General features: G+C 43.5%; 1 protein-coding gene across 1 annotated transcript in view; it reads right to left on the reverse strand.

Annotated features, from left to right (window-relative positions):
• The window catches only part of ATP10D (ATPase phospholipid transporting 10D (putative)), a 100,929-nt gene that overhangs the window by 21,084 nt on the left and 62,707 nt on the right, over positions 1-17,138 (reverse strand). The window contains exons 8-16 of the mRNA XM_066279804.1: positions 16,354-16,481; positions 15,981-16,233; positions 13,752-13,990; positions 11,393-11,581; positions 8,694-9,303; positions 7,957-8,063; positions 7,035-7,161; positions 5,066-5,250; positions 667-976 (exon numbers count right to left, since the gene is read on the reverse strand). Coding sequence (XP_066135901.1) covers positions 667-976; positions 5,066-5,250; positions 7,035-7,161; positions 7,957-8,063; positions 8,694-9,303; positions 11,393-11,581; positions 13,752-13,990; positions 15,981-16,233; positions 16,354-16,481 — 2,148 coding nt within the window. The remainder of the gene's footprint in view (positions 1-666; positions 977-5,065; positions 5,251-7,034; positions 7,162-7,956; positions 8,064-8,693; positions 9,304-11,392; positions 11,582-13,751; positions 13,991-15,980; positions 16,234-16,353; positions 16,482-17,138) is intronic.

Here is a 17,138-nt window from a genome sequence, read left to right on the forward strand (position 1 = left end):
CGCTTATCACTTCCTTCAGACCTCCCCCTCACACAACCTGACCGTGACACCTCTGAAACATACATTTAAACCAGCAGCCCCCTCTTCCTCCCCTAATGCTCTATATCGCAGGCTCTGCTCTATTTTCTAATGGTATTTGGCTCTCTGATATCTTATATATTTAGGTTGTTTTGTTTTGTTGTATGTGTTCACGCTATGCCCTCCTACTAGAGGTAAGCTCCTTAGAAAAAGGTGCTTCATCAGCATATATACTCTGTATCTCTATTGCCCAGAAAAATGCCCAGCACGTAGAAGGCACTTGATAAATATTTGCTGATTAGATAAATAAATTTTTCATGCTCCTGAATTAAACTTTCCTGAAGGTAGAACAAGATTTTTCAGTTCTATCATTCAGTACATTACCCTCCTTAACCCAGCTGATTTGATCTAACATGTAAGCCAAAGAGTTTTGCTATATTGTCACATCTCTCCCTCCTGGTTCATAAGGTGGTCAAGTAGGTGATGGAGGGAAAGGAGAAGGGGGAGGGGTGAGGAGAAAGAAGGAAGGAAAGCCCAGCCAGCCGGAAGGGTAGACAGACACACGAAAGGGGAACAGGCAGAAGGATCGGCCTCTGGCGTGGCGTGGCGGCGTGAGGGCGGCACACGCAGGCTGGGCCACGCGCTTACCGATGGCCAGGGTCATCACCCGGAGGCGGCCGCGCACCAGCTTCACCACCTCACTTTTTTGCAGCGGTGTGGCTCGGCAGCAGACCACGGCCTGACAGCAGGCACTCAGCTCCAGGAACTGCCTCTGCAGACTCTCCTGCAGGGCAAACTCCAGGGACTTCCCGGTGATAACGAGCCCGGCCCGCAGCCCTGAGTCTCGCGGGGCAGAAGGCTGCTGGAAGTCCTCACGTAAGGATGCCTGCTCTGGAGGGGCTGGGTTCTTCTTCTGCAGCTCTTTCAAAATTGTGCCCATCAGCATCTCACAGGCATCCTTGAAACAAGAGGCAAAGACAGTTAGCCTTGGGACTCCTAAATTTGTCCTTGTCACTCTCTAGCAATTGCTGCAGCCAGGAGACCCTAGGTAGGGAATGACTGGTTACTTTTGAAGACCTGACAGCTCTTCCACAAAGACTTCTGTGTGTCTGTGGGGAGCAGTTAAACGGATGGCGACATTCCATGCCCAATTCTACAGACTAAGAAATAGCTATGGAATTTTTTTTTATTTGTGCAATTGACCTTCTCAAACAGTGACTCTCAAGAGCCCTTTCGTCTTATTCTGCCAATTACTAGCTACTTGACTTTAGGTAAATTATGTAACCTCAAGGTTCTCATCTGAAGAATGTAAATGTTATCTACATCATAACACTGTGTGAGAAATAAATTATTGCACACGAAGCTCTTAGTGTAAGGCATGACATACAGCAGAATTTAAATCAATAATTATTGTTTTTTATATTCTTTTTTACTTTGATTTAAGGTAACCATTCACTCATTCATTCAGTTACTAAGTCTTTATAGAGAAAGAACTATTATGGCAGAAAACATTCAGGGTGCTGGGGCGACGCCTACGAACACCAAACCCCTGCCCGCGTGGAGCATGTATTCTGGCTGGGATGTTCTTAGTGGTGCTCAACGCATTCAGTCGGTGTGTCCCCGTCCACTCGCCACACCCCACACAAGTTAGGAAGTTCTTTTAATTTACTTTCTGAGCCTTAATAATGCCTAAAAGAGGACCACATCAGTCACTCACTCAGTAAATATTCACTGAATGACTTCTACTCAAAAAGACTAACAATAAACTTATCCAGAGATTGTGTCAAATGACCACAGAGCCCAGGAACAGAGCGTTGATGTTTCTACACTAAGCCTGAAATATAATAGCTCATTTGGGAAAGGGCTTCTCACTCAGAGGCTATTTTCTGTTATTTCAAATGCTGTTTCACCAAACATTTCTCAACCCGCAACAAAATAAGGTGGGTAGGGAAGAAATAGATCTGGATATGTAGGCAGGACACAACCTGGACTTAATAACTGCACAAACTATAAACAAGAGATTCAACTGTAAAATGAGACAGCTGGCAACCTTCACCTTTGGAACAAATCAGATTCCGACACTACATACACGGTTTTTGTAGACCTGGTGTGCTCGCAGCGTACAGAATGCAGTCTGAGTAGGTGCCCTCCAAAATAGGAATGTGGGTTTTCTATAGTTTTATGATTCTAGATTGATTATGTAGGTGTCATCCTCTGATTTGCAGATAGACAAATGTGTTTAGTTTTATAAGTTAACTGTACTTTCAGAAGTAGGTATGTACACACACATGTAGTCAATCTTCAGCATCTGTGGGATTTGCAACATCACCTACTTGATAGAATTTGTCTGAAATCCTACAATCAACACTCCTGGTGCCTCTGCAGCCATCTGTGGACGTGTGCAGTGACAAAAAGTGTGAGTCACGGGTCGTGCACCTAACCAGCCGAGGTTCTGCCTTCTTAGGTCAGCTCCCAAACTGTCAACGAGCATCCTTTCCATTATCTGTCGGGGACACATTCTTTTTCAAATTTTTGTGCTTTTCTTGGTGATTTCATTATTTAAAATGGTCCCCAAGTTTAGCGCTGAAGTGCTGTCTGGTATTCTTATGCACAAGAAGGCTGTGATGTGCCTTGTAGAGAAAATACGTGTGTTAGATCAGCTTCACTCAGCCAGGGTTCGATGCTACTGAATCAAAAGTGTGCATGCATATGTTTGTGTGTGTGTGTGTAAGATATCTTAAAACAGAAACACACATGAAACAAGGTTACATATTGACTGCTTGATGAAGAATTGGGATCAGAGGCTCATGGGAACCTAATTCTGTATTTCCTCTAGGGGTAATGGACCGCTGTTCAATAACTCAGTGTTTGTGATAACTTTATATAACTTAATGAATAAGAGAGTCAACTCTATAGAAATATAGATAGATAAGTATAGATTAGGTAACGTGTAATACAATACAGAAAGCATGCTCGACAAGTAATCAGCGGTAAGTGCTTAAGCAGATCATCAGAACTTTTTGGAGTCTCAAGCTATAAAACAATAATACTTTAGCTGTATCTGCTCTACTGTTATTATTGTCAGATGAGGTCATGCATGAAAAAGCCTTTTACTGATTCTAATAAATAGGAAATAAAAAGGTACTATTTCAGGAGAAAATTTTAGATAAAATTATAAAAATAAAACTTAAAAAACTAAATGATGAATCCTGAAAGGTATTTATCTATCACAGTAGAGGGAATAACCTAGGAAATCATTTTATTAAAACAAAAAAAGCAAGAATACTTTTATGAGACTGGGAACTTGGAAATGGCTACATTTACTATAATTCAATTTGCAAACTTAGGAAGAAGTTGATGGCAATTTGCAAAGTTGATGTACTATCCAACAGAAATGAGCGACATTCCATTAGGTTCCACTTAGAATGTCACAGGAGCAATCCTTTCCTTAAATGACAAAATGGGCCTCATGATTTTCAATTCCTCTGGCTCTTAGCATCTCCAGAATGGCGCAGAGTGGGGAAAAGAAAAAATAATACCAGTAACTGAGCCCCTACTATGTGCCTGGTATTTTAGGTGAATGGACTTGAGTCATCATGAAACTAAATTAAGTTCACTGTGTTCTGTGTAGTTATTCCACCTGTGTGACATTCACACAGAGAGAATAATAGCTAGTGATAAAACAACAAAACATATTTTGCACTTAGAAAAGACCACAGCTGATTCAGTGTAAAGACTTCTTGAATGGGTAGTATAAAATGCTTTTTACCATAAATTCTATATTTAAAAATACATTTCACAATCCTAAAATATGTGCTGCCCATGAAAATGTCAAAGTCAAAATCAAACACCAAGAATCGATTTCTTTTCCTTTTTAATATTCATTGAACTCCTTGCATCTGCTGCGCAAAACATTGAACTTATATTTTCTAGTTTAATGTCTACAACAACCTTATGAAATAGGCTTTACTCTCACATTACAGGTAAGAAAAAAGACTCAGGAAGGTAACTCCCCAAGGTCATACCTGATTACTGGCAGGCCAAATATTTGAACTTGGGTCTTATCAGCCTTAGACACATTCAATTTAGTGATTACAATGACCAAGCATTTTCTCGGACTCAGCGGTACTAGGAGCTGGCTGGTGGTTGTGGTTATGGGTCCCTGCGCCACTGCCAGCTGCCAAAGAGGACCCACTCTGTGCGGAACAAGGAAAACTTCCTTTCCTCAAAGTGGATGATCTAGTCAGGTATTGGCTGAGGCCTGGTCATAAAAACAGGAGTGACCAAATGTGGTGGCCTGTGACAAAGGCCCAAGACATGATCCAGGGAAGGAGTTCCAGAGGATGTGAGAGGCAGGCTTCTATGCAGAATGGATGTCAGTGATTAAGCTTGACTACTTAGGACTAATTAAACAATACACATAAATCTTAGAATATCACTATATTAGGAATCTTCTGGGAAAAAGATAAATGCTTGTTTATTGACTAGAACGTTTGTGTTAAGATTGGGCGGGAATGGACTAAGAACTGAGAAAAAAATGGTTGGGGTCAAACCTCTAAGTTCCTTGTCCTTGAAAAAATACCTTCTTAACCTTTTTCAAGGTAAAAATACCTTGAAAAAATTTCCTTTCCTTAATTAACAGTTCTTCCAACTTTCAAAATTCTCAGTAGCACTGTCTAAGAATTACCACTAGAGGGCATGCTCACCCTGACAGTTTATTTTTGGAGTTATGAAAATTTTAATTTATTCACCTGATTCCAATAGAAATCATCTTGAAAAAGAGGTAGATTCCAGTCCCAAGGCTTGATATATTTTGTCATTATGGGGTAAGTCTTGTCAACTCCCCTGTATGACTTTATTCAGTAATGATTCCTCCGAATCGTTCACTAAACCTTTAGGAGAGCAAGCTAGGCTGCTGGATAGAATAAATAATTATCAAGGAGCTTATAATGGTGAATGGTTTTTCTTTCTCCTTACTTCATAAAATCGCAAATGCTCCATTGGCTTTGAAAAATCAGTAAGGCTGGTTTAGTCTCATGACACGTACTTTACTTTGGGTATTGAGGATAAAGAGCTTGTCATCTGGCTCCAGCAGTTTGCATGCGTAGGCGATGTTGACAGCCGTCTCCTGCTTGTCCCCTGTCAGCATCCAGATCTTGATGCCAGCTTTGTGAAGGGCTTCTATCGACTCAGGGACTCCCTCTTGCAGACGGTCTTCGATGCCAGTAGCACCTACAGTTTCGCCAAAGTGCAACAGGGCTTGTCAGGAACTACAGGCAGCAGAAGCTCTCCTAGGCTATCAGGGGTCCCCAAACTTTTTACACAGGGGGCCAGTTCACTGTCCCTCAGACCGTTGGAGGGCCGCCACATACAGTGCTCGTCTCACTGACCACCAATGAAAGAGGTGCCCCTTCCGGAAGTGCGGAGGGGGGCCGGATAAATGGCCTCAGGGGGCCATATGCGGCCCGCGGGCCGTAGTTTGGGGATGCCTGCAACTGAACCATATCTGTAAGCTAACCCAATCCTGCTCCAATAACTTCCAGGGATCCAAAAGAGGTGTGAAGACCCAGACCAAAATCATATACAAAGTAATAGTTTTGGAAGGAAGCCTTAGGAATCAATGAGTTTATCAAACTTAATTGTTCTTCTATTGACTATCTTTCTTCTCTGTTAATTGAGGGGGGATTATTTCAGTTACTTATGTAATCTTGCTCTACAATCTTATATTCTATGATACTCCCAAGGGTATAGACAGAATTTTAAAGAGTGTTCTTGTTTGTAAGATGCAGTATCTATCTACAATGCTCTTTCATAGTATAAGTTTATAGTTCCTTTTTTCTGAAATGGGGACAGATAAGTTTTGGAATACAAAAAGTTTTGCAGATTTTAAAAAAGGTAATATGGTGCATACACCATATTTTGTGCTCTCTGGTAATCTAGCATATTAATATTTCTGCAGCAAAACATGCACATGTTCACATAATAAGACTTAAAAACAGTCTTATTAAATTGGGCTTGACTTTGCTGTCAAGTGAGTTCTAGCACTCAGCCCAGAGTATGTTGGAGTTTGGAATTTCAAATGAGGAAATGTGGACACAGAGTACTCACCCTGTCACTAGGCAATGACTTAGTATCGGCATCGTTACTCTATTGGTCAGATGTTAAGTGAGATCATGGTTTTTCTCTAAACCAGAGGAATGGGGCTCAGAGGTTGGTTTCTTGGTGTATTTGTGCTTATATTAGAAACTAGACTTCAGACTCAAAGGCAGTGGTTCTCAACCGTGGCTCTCTCTTAGAATTACTTGGAGGGTTTTTAAAAAATTCGAATGTCCAGGCCACACATCAGAGCAACTGAATCAGAATTCCTGGAGACAGGATGTAGGCACCGGTATTTTTCAAAGTGCTACTGAAGATTTCGAGACACAGCTCAATCTGACACAAGAGGTCAGCTGTGTTTCCTTCAGGTGAACTCGGGAAGTCAGAGAAGATAGAGAAATAGTTTCCATCAGTCCAGCTGCAGGTGCAGAATAAAGAATACGGTCCCCGGAGCCAGGGAGACCTGAATTTCTCTCTAGCTTTGTCAGCGAGAGGTGACTTTGGACAAGTCACTGAACCGCTCTGTGCCCCAAGTTTCTTATGAATAAAATGAAGATTTGTTGTGCGGATTCAAAAAGACAACACATATCAAGTAACTTATCCAGTGCCTGGCAAGAAACTGGGGCTTTCTTCTCTTGAACCAGGATATTTAGTTGACTTTGTACTCTATGTTAAGTGTTGGGTTTTTAAATGACCTTCTTAAGGAAGACCACCCCGCTCCTATCACAAGAATGAAGTCTAGTTCACTGCAATGGAAAACAGATTAGAAAGAACTGGAAGCTGACCAGAGATGAGTCTGAATAGGGTGGGCAGAACCACATTAGCTCAAAGTGGGGGGAAAAGGCACTGGTGAATCACTCAGAAAGAGCAAGTGCTTTTTCAAAATTCTGCATTCATAAAACACAACGTGGTCTACCTACCAAGTAAAGTTAGTTTGTTCTCCAACCTCATGGCAGATTCAAGTAGTAATTCTTCCCTGTTGTCAATACTTGTTTCAGCTAAAAAATGACTCCTCAGCCACTCGGTGTAGTCAGTGTCACTCATGACCTGTGGGGGGAAAGGAGCTATGAGGCAAGGCCAGGCCAGGCGACGATCTTGCCCGGATTGACTTCTGGAGAAGTATCAAGTCATCAACTTAACTTTCGGTGTTCCTCTCTCTGGGCACACCCATGCCAGGTCCATACCCTCATGCACCTGGTCATAAGCGTCCTGAATTCTATGATTAGCCTACTATAACACTGCTGATGCGATGAATGCGCCCCACAGCTCAGTATCTCTGGGAAATTCTAGGCTCCACATATAAGGAAAGTGGGTTAATCTATTTAATTAAACCCGAGAGTGTGTAGTCAGGAGAAGCCTCCATTTACTACGTTCATTCTGATGGACAAGTTGAGAAAATGGGATGAGGATTGTTCAGTTTGAGGTATAAGAAGTCAGCAGCACCTCTGATGTCTTTTGATGGTTGGGGTATGGGGTTAGTTATTTGTCAAGGTAGAAAGAGAGAGAGGGGACTATATTGGTGAAGCCAGAAAGTCATATACCAAACGAAAATTAAGTGGAATTCTTGAGAAGGAACAAATGATACATTTCCCTTTGTCTTCAGGTTGCCAGTGAGGGAGAAATCTACATCTACGTTCTTTAAAAGCAGCTGGAGTGGAGGGATGAGGCACTTTCTGTCTGCTCACACACAGTTTTAAGAACGGGGAGCTCAAGATCAAGAGTCCGTCTGCCTTGTCAGTGAAGTGATCCTGCCCCTGATAAAAATGCAGCCCAGTGGATGTCAGGCCCTCTGAACGCAGATCACGCCCAGGGCAAGAACCAGAGGTGCGCTGACAGCCTCACCTTCTTTGCTATACATAAAGTGCGCAGCCCTCGCCTGGCGTAGTCGTCCAGGTGCTCCTGGGTTTTCTCCCTTATTATCGTCTGTTGGTTTTCCAGACTTCCTCCATCTGAAGTAATTAAAAAAACACAAGGGTTCCCACCAGTCTGCCCAATTACAGACACATTTTTAAAAGCAATTATAGCTTCACCACAACAAACCAAAGGCCTTGTTGTTTTGAATCACAAATGTTTCTTTATAACAGGGACCCTCAGAATTAATCTTTCCCTCCCTCTCACTCCTTGCTCCCTGAGCAGAGGAAAATACCAAGAACTTATTACAAACACCGTTCCCATGCCGGTACCGCACAACAACAGCTGCAATGAGGCTAGCAGCGGCTCGTCGGCCCTTACAATTTGTTGGTCACCAGGCCAAGGCTGTCCACGTACTGTAGACAGTATGACATTACACCTCTGAGGACCCATAAAGAAGGGACTCTAACCCCCATTTCCTGAAGATGCAGCCACGGAAGTCAGATAACTTCATCTAGATTCTAGACAAAGCTAATGAGAGGCCAGGCTTGACCCAGGTCTGGGAGCCCCAAAACTTTAAGTGCTTTCTCACCAAATCCTGCTCTTGCTCTCCAAGTGGGACCGATGCCCAGGGACCTGCTCGTTTGCCTGGATAAAAAGCCATTGACGGTGGGCTTTTCATTTCTGAGCCCTTCACGTCGCTACCCTCCGATCCAGCGTGAACCCACCTGGGGAAGCCACGGAGAGCAGCCCCATGATCGCTGAGTCCGCACCCTTCGTGTACACCACAACCTGGTTGGAGAGGGGGTGCCGGACCACAACGGACATTCTTTTCCTCACTGAGTCGAAGGGCAGGATGTGTAGGAGTTGAAATGTTAATGGTCCCAAAGCAGCGAAGTCCACCATGACCTGCTCTGGGGTCCGGGACTGTAAAGTGCACTGGTAAGCCCTGGCGGCGTACACTAAGGCCGCTTCGTCCGGGCTCTCAGCCTCGTAACACAGACCGGAGGTCGAGGGCTGTCCGGGCAGGGAATCCGCCTCGCCGTGGGTGACGCCTGCATCACCGTTTTGTTTCTCTGTTTCTGCAGGGCAAGCTGAGCGGCCAGGGCCCAGAGGGCCCTCGCCGGCCTGGGAGACCTCTTCCTCCACTGGGGAAGCCAGTCTCATCCGACTGAAGAGAGGGAGTCTGCTCACAAAGGCATTCGGGAGCATCGAGGAGGGCTCTTTCCCACTGGCAAGAGATGGTGAACTTGATCTTCGGACAGACAATCTCTGAAAAAGGTTTTTAATCTCTTCCAAGGACTTAATAGGCATTCCACTCAGTGAGGAGAGTCGGATCTAGGAAACAATTTGGGAAGGTCTCAATGATACAGTCAAAAGCATTTTAAGAGAATTCTGAAATCAAACTTAAAAAAAAAAATTAGATACGAAGAGTTATTACTCCCTGAAAAAGGTATCAGCTTGCTTCAGGCTGAACCACTGCCGCAGAAACAATTAATAAAAATAAAATCAGCCATAATGAAAAAGACGTGCTAATGTGGATGGTGTTATGAATTTCTACACAACTATTTGGAAAAAAATTTGACAACTCACAGGGAAAGACATAAAATGCTAATATTGCCAGCGGTGCGTGTACTTATTAGTAATTTTTTTAATGAGGCAATTTAAAATATAGAAAAAAATCCATAATCTTCATTGTATGCATCATAGCAATAACAATTTTAAAATGGTAAGCAAATTAAGTATTCAATAATAGCACATTAGATTACGAAGATCAATTAATTGAATCCTATAATTTTCTCCATTCAGAAATGCCCAAGGAATTAAAAAGTTTTCTTCTAAAAATTATTACTTTTATAATAGTTTGAGGGACTCATAAAGCTCAACTTTTAAAGTTACTAGTGACGCAGAAGTGAAAAGCAAAGCTCAATCCCAGATGAGGGTTCTGTCTTCCACGAAGACTGTGATTGGCTCCTAGCTCCTCCCTTTCTTTCATTACCTTGAAATATCACAGAGCAGCCTCCCAGGTGCCGACACAGATTTTATTTTCAGCCATAAATATTATATTCTTTCAGGATAAGGTGCCAATATTTCTTAAGCAGAAAACACCAAAAGCTGTCTACTTTGGAAATATTGATACATGTATAAGAAGTGTTGTACTGGCAGAAAACAGAACATCCAGCGATTTCTTCTCTAATTACATAATCCCTTTTTGGAGGACAACCTTCTACTTGAAATCTTAAGAAAATACAGTTTCTGATCACATGAAAGCTTAATTGGAAGTAAATTATTTTTATGTTAAAGTTGACCACCTCCGAAGTTGCCAGAAGAAAATGATCTTGATGGAAAATTAAAATTTAATTGGGTTATGCTGCAAATGGAATTTTAAGTGGCTGTGTGCAAAAGGGAAGATAGTTCTACACGAGGAAGCCAGCACAGCGAGCGGTGAACCGCCAGTCTCGGAAACAAGTCTTTCTTTTTAATTGAAAATGAATTTTCCATGAATCCTAAGCTACACGCAGACCTTAGAAACCCAGCTTGTGTGGGAATTGTGGAACTTGGGTGTATTGTAGATGTATTGGATTTCAGATTGGGTTGAGGGGAAACTAACCCAAATGGCACACAAGAAAGGCACATTCTCATTAAACATGATGATAAATCCGTATTCTGTATCTTGCTTGATGCAGTGTGAAGTATGTGGGTGGGATCGGAGGTCTCAGAGCAAGCTCCAGTTTGCTGAGAAGACCAAGGCGAAATGAACAGAGCCACAGTGCACAAGGCTCGCTCTCCTCAGTCACCCTTCCCAGAGGAGGCGCCGTGGTGTGGCAACACTGAGGCATACACTTCCTGCGTTCAGATCCCACAGAACCACCCTGCGGCTAGGCAGTTACTTAACCTCAACTGTAAAACAGGAAGTTACAGAAGAGTAATAGTACCTACCCTTATGGGATTGTTGGGAGTATTAAATATGTTAATACCAAAAAAATCACTTAGAACATTGTAAGTACAGAGCACAAATTAAGTGCTGCATAAATGTTAACAGGCGCCCTGGCCAGGTGACTCGGCCATCTCCCCTCTCTTCCCTCTCCCATAGCCATGTCTTAATTGATTCGAACACATCGGCTCTGGATATTAAGTTGGCTCTGCAGAGTCTCTGCCTCAGGCACTAAAAATAGCTCAGTGTGAGCAGCTCCAGACGCACAGAGCATTGGATCAAGACGGGGGTTGCCAAGTGGTTACTGGTTGGGGCACATGTAGGAGTCTGTCTCTCTATCTCCCCTTCTCTCACTTAACAGAAGAGCTGTTAAGGGGTATTAGCCGCTATTATTATTATTATTTATTATCCATATAACAAGACGAGTACAGGTACATTTAAATTCAAAGTTCCCCTCTGGAAGCTGACCCTTGTTTGTATCCGCAACCTTACCTTTTGTCGTGGTTGGTTAGGAGCAGAAACCACAACTGTGTTGCAAATGGCCAAAGCAATGAAGAAGTCGACGATGTACAACATTTCGGGAGGTGGACTCGGGACAGCCTCGCCCAGCGGGGTGAAGAGCTGAGGTGTAATCTGACTGAATTTGTCTAAAAGCCTGGTGTCTGGTACCACATCTGTTTCCTGCAGAGCCAATAAGACAAAGCCTTGTTCTAACAAGTATCCAAAAATGAGAGTTTTAAATCTAAATGAGAAGTAGCTTTTATAACCAGAATCTATGAAGCACAAGACAGTAAGCTTTATTCTTCTAAAAAAAAGATTTAGTGTTTGTGGCATCATGGAAAGTGAGGCTAGGGAAATAAAGGACAAAAATTGGAAAATTCAGAATGTACATTATTTATTTTTTTTTGTATTTTTCTGAAGCTGGAAACGGGGAGAGACAGTCAGTCAGACTCCCGCATGCACCCGACCAGGATTCACCTGGCATGCCCACCAGGGGGCGACGTTCCACCCACCAGGGGGCGATGCTCTGCCCCTCCGGGGCGTCGCTCTGTAGCGACCAGAGCCACTCTAGCGCCTGGGGCAGAGGCCAAGGAGCCATCCCCAGCGCCCGGGCCATCTTTGCTCCAATGGAGCCTCGGCTGCGGGTGGGGAAGAGAGAGACAGAGAGGAAGAAGAAGGGGAGGGGTGGAGAAGCAGATGGGCGCCTCTCCTGTGTGCCCTGGTCGGGAATCGAACCCGGGACTTCTGCACGCCAGGGCAGCCCTGGCCAGTTGGCTCAGTGGCAGAATGTACATTATTAATGAGGACTGCATTGACTACGAACTTCAACCGAACAGGAGATAGGAACAATGTCTTTCACCAAACCCAGTGAGACCGGGTACGAAGAATACATTGTGCACATTCCTACCCTGTTTTCTCTTAAGAAGTTGGAGAAAAATTACGTCTAGGTGTTTGGAACAGCCTGACATATGGCAAAGACACAACGTGACAGGTTTTATATCCTTGGTGCCACAGAAATGAACTAAATGTGATGCAGGGAAATGATCACCTCTGCTGCTGTCATTTTTATTGGCAACATTGAAAAAAGCCAGGAGATCTTCCCGAAGGCCTTCCCAGGACAAATGAGACCACCTGGGGTTACTCAGGTTACGTTTCTACTGTGAAATCCAGACCATAAATTCAATGCAAAAATACAAAGTTTCCCCAAAGCTGATACAACCTTATTAAGCCATTTATTTTAGAGCTCACTTCGCCTTGGTAAAACACATGAGTTAATGGAACGTGGAAGACAGAAAAGGCAATTGAAATTTTATAGAAGTAATTTTAAGTACAGTCCAACTTTTGATTTCTAATCCTTTCATACAAGTATCTCTCCTCTCTCCCATCTTCCACATAGTCCTCAGTATTCTGCCATAAAATGGGTTTGTCAATGGGTGTGACTAGACAGTTCCTGAAACTTCCCTCTGGGACTCAGGGACACACCCCGTTGAGCTCTAAAACAGAAATATTAGAAAATGCCTCTCTAAGAACTAGAAGTGGGGAAGAGGACACAGGTTTGATGGCATTTAAAAGGAGATTACACAAAATAAAAAGGCCTGGGAGGGTACCAAAAGGCCTCTGAATTGTCTTAAGACTCAGACATGCTTACCTGTGTACGAGATAACCCTGGTCAGCTTTGCTGAGTGTGAACCCCGGTCCTTATACCACCGCAGCCTTCTTCAGGCCCAGACATGACTGGCCTGGACCACAAATAGTACTTTCCCCCCCAGAAATGATATATTATCCCACAACACTGAAGCATCCCCCAAATTCGGAAGTTGCTATATTGTTTGTTTTACTTCTAATTATGTGTGTGGCACTCTCACACTGAACGGAGATTATGTGGTCTCTTTTCAGGTCAAAAAGACAACAGTGGCCCTGGCCGGTTTGCTCAGTGGTAGAGCATCAGCCTGGCATGCAGGAGTCCCGGGTTCGATTCCCAGCCAGGGCACACAGGAGAAGTGCCCATCTGCTTCTCCACACCCCTCCCCCTCTCCTTCCTCTCTGTCTCTCTCTTCCCCTCCTGCAGCCAAGGCTCCATTGGAGCAAAGTTGGCCCGGGCGCTGAAGATGGCTCCATGGCCTCTGCCTCACGCGCTAGAATGGCTCTGGTTGCAGCAGAGCATCGCCCCCTGGTGGGCATGCCGGGTGAATCCAGGTTGGGCGCATGCGGGAGTCTGTCTGACTGCCTCCCTGTTTCCAACTTCAGAAAGCAAAAAAAAAGACAACAGTGTTGGGCCCTTAAATTAGGAGGGTATTCTTTCATTATTCACTGTGGGTGAATGAGAGTCAAGTCACACAGTCACACTTACAATGGGGCTGCTGAAAGCGGCTTGTCTGGAGTGAGGCACTTCGCTGGCTCCTTCTCCACCTCCTAGAGCGGAACAGCTCCCAGCAAGATGATTTGAGGGCTTACTTCCCAAAGGCCCGTTACGCACCATCCTGCAGCCGGGGGCCCGTGGCCCCACCATATTGCTGAGGGAGCCACTGGGAGTGTCTGCAGAATCCTCATCTTCAGACACAGCTTCCTGATAGGACTCTAACCTCTTGGCTGAGGGGTGAAAACCACACTGCGTCATTACCTAAGAAGAACCACTTGCAAGATGAATATGTCAGGTATTCACTGAAACAGCTATTTTGTACCATCTCTTCCCTTTTTAAACCAAACCTCCACCCCCTCCTACTCCCCCAATATACTGAGTTAATGAACTTACCTCCTGGAGGAAAGTAGAATCCATCAGACAGAAACTCCCTTCTTTTCCCATCATCGACTCTACCAACCCTGTCTGCATCTGCACCCGAATCCTCTGTCTTCCCTCTTCCTAGTGTGGATCAAGACTCAAACGCCAAACCCTCCACTTGTGATCTCATCCAACCCTCTGGCCTCCTCAAGGACTTCACCCTTATAGTTTTCCCTTCGTTCACCTCCACCAGCCTCTCCTCAACTAATCTCATGGCTTTCTGTCCCCGTCTATCCACTGATACTGCTCTTGTCACAGTCATCCATAAGCTCCGCGTTACCAAATCCAACGATCTGTCTGCTTTATCTGCGCTCTTAGCAATATTCAACCGAGTTGACTCTTTTCTCCTTGAAATGACTCTTTTTGTTTCTCTGACCCTGTGCATACCTGTTTTTCCTCCTACTTCACTGGCTGCACCTTCTTAGTTTCTCCTGCTGCCCTCTCTCCTCCTCAACCCTCAACTATTGGGTTACTACAGAAGCTCCTTCCCTTCTCCACCTGTAGTACTCTTCCTTGGTGATGTCATCTGGTCCCATCTATGACATATCATCTTTTTGCACATGACCTCCAAACCTATACCTTCAACTCTGACTCCTAATTGGAATCCAGAGGAGTATATCCAATCCTTCATTTCAGACTTCCAGTTGGGATGTCCAGAGGGTTCTTCGATGATGTCCAGATATCGGCACGGCTCACTCCTTTACTACCCTCAAGTTTCTTATCTTGTCCCCTTGTCAGCCAAAACTTCCCAGACCTATCCACACTATTTACTGTAAGTCCTATCCCAGCCCTTACCGCCATCTATATACTATTTCTTATTTACTTATCTTTTTAACATGAACTCCAAAAGGGCAGCTGATTGTATGCTTTGTTAGTGTGATATCTCCAGAGCCCAATGCAGAGGTTGACAGATACTCAGTATATACTTGTTGAACAAATAAATAACAGATAACTTAAATTTGACATGCGAATACAGAACTCTCCTTTTCTTCTCCCCCAGACTTACTTTCTCTGTTTTCCTCATCTTTGTGAATGGTATTTAATGATCTAGTTATTTACATAAAAAATCTAGGATTCTCCCTGATTCCTCGTCTTCCCCAGCCCCCATGGGTAAAGCATCACCAACAGCTGTCCATTATGCATCCAAAATACATCCCAAATATCTTGACTTCTCTCCATCTCCATTACCTTAGTCCAAGCCACCATCATCTCTCAGCTGGACTAGTGCAATAGCCTCATAACTGGTCTCCTTGCCCCTCAGCAATCCATTCCTCACACAGTAGCTAGAGTGATCTTCCTAAAAGATAAAGCAGACCAGATCACTCCCTGAACAGACCCTCCCGTGGCCTCACAGTTCACTCAGAATACAATCTAAACCCCCTTTCTTGGCTTCCACCACTCAAGACAATCTGACCTCTGCTGACCTCTCTACCTTTCTTGCCTCTCCTCTTCCATTAAAACCCAGACTCACTGGCCTTTCTTTTACTTTGAAAATTGCCAAGTTCAATTCATTCTGAGGGCTGGACAAGCTGCTCCCTCTGACTGGAAGGTTTTTGCCCCTGAACTTCAAGATTATGAAATTTAGGTTCATTCACTTTCTTTTAAAAGAAACTATGGCAGTAGACTCCTTGACCTTAACCTACTAACTTTTGAAAGGATGACAATTAAGCTAAAAGCCCATTTGAATGAGTTAAAGACCCAATGCTTAAATCTAGCACTTGTATGCTAGATTTATCAAAGCTTTAACTGAGTGCCAACAGGTCAATGTTAAGGTTGTTTTTCATAGACACCAACACTCACCATTTTCTTCATGACAGTAATCGAAGCCTGCCACACTACATCTTCGAAAAACCATCTTATTCTCAGTGAGGGTTCCTGTCTTATCAGAAAATAGGTACTGAATCTGCCCAAGATCCTCGGTGATGTTCAGGGCTCGGCACTGAATGGTAGAATCCATTTTTTCATTGTAGAAATCCATATCACTTTGAATAAAATAAATTTGTCCAAGTTTCACAATTTCAATGGAAACATAGAGAGAAATGGGAATCAAGACCTAATAAGAACCAAACAATTTAAAAAATGTCAGACAGGGGAAAGAAAGATTCAGAAACTAAATATAGCTGGGTAAGTAACAAAGATCTTAAAATTCTATGATGAGCTCAACAGAAATTACCTGTAACAAAATGATCATGGTCCAAAACATATAGAATCCTGCCAACACTGGTGATATGACTTGTCCATCAGCCTCAGGCATATGAAAAAAGAGTACATTTTCATATCTACTCAGCCAGATTCCATGACCTTTCAAAAAAATACACAGTTATCAAGTGGATGTTACATATATACTGCTCACAAAAATTAGGGGATATTTCAAAATGAATATAAAGCAATAAAGTATCTCTCCTATTTTGTGAGCAGTGTATATTATGACAATATAGAACTTTATTTTTAAAATAAGAGATGAGAGTATTTATTTTGGTTGGACACCAACTGTTTGTTCTTGGAAACAAATTCAAATTCAAATTCTACACATTCTCTTGTCTCTGTTTCTCTCTCTATTTTACACTCTTCCCAAGTCCCTTCAGTACTGTGGGATGTATAGTTGAATATGATAAACATTAGTGATTTTCAGACCAAATAATGAGATCAGGATTTGAGGGGGAAAAAATCACTGGCAAATAAAACCTTCTTTTTTTTTTTGTATTTTTCTGAAGCTGCAAACGGGGAGACAGTCAGACTGACTCCCACATGCACCTGACCGGGATCCACCCATTAGGGGGCGATGCTCTGCCCATCTGGGGCGTTGCTCTGTTGCAACCAGAGCCATTCTAGTGCCTGAGGCAGAGGCCATGGAGCCATCCTCAGCGCCCGGGGCCAACTTTGCTCCAATGGAGCCTTGGCTGCGGGAGGGGAAGAGAGAGACAGAGAGGAAGGAGAGGGGGAGGGGTGGAGAAGCAG

This window comes from Saccopteryx bilineata, chromosome 5 (genome assembly GCF_036850765.1).
Source record: "Saccopteryx bilineata isolate mSacBil1 chromosome 5, mSacBil1_pri_phased_curated, whole genome shotgun sequence".
NCBI lineage: Eukaryota > Metazoa > Chordata > Mammalia > Chiroptera > Emballonuridae > Saccopteryx > Saccopteryx bilineata.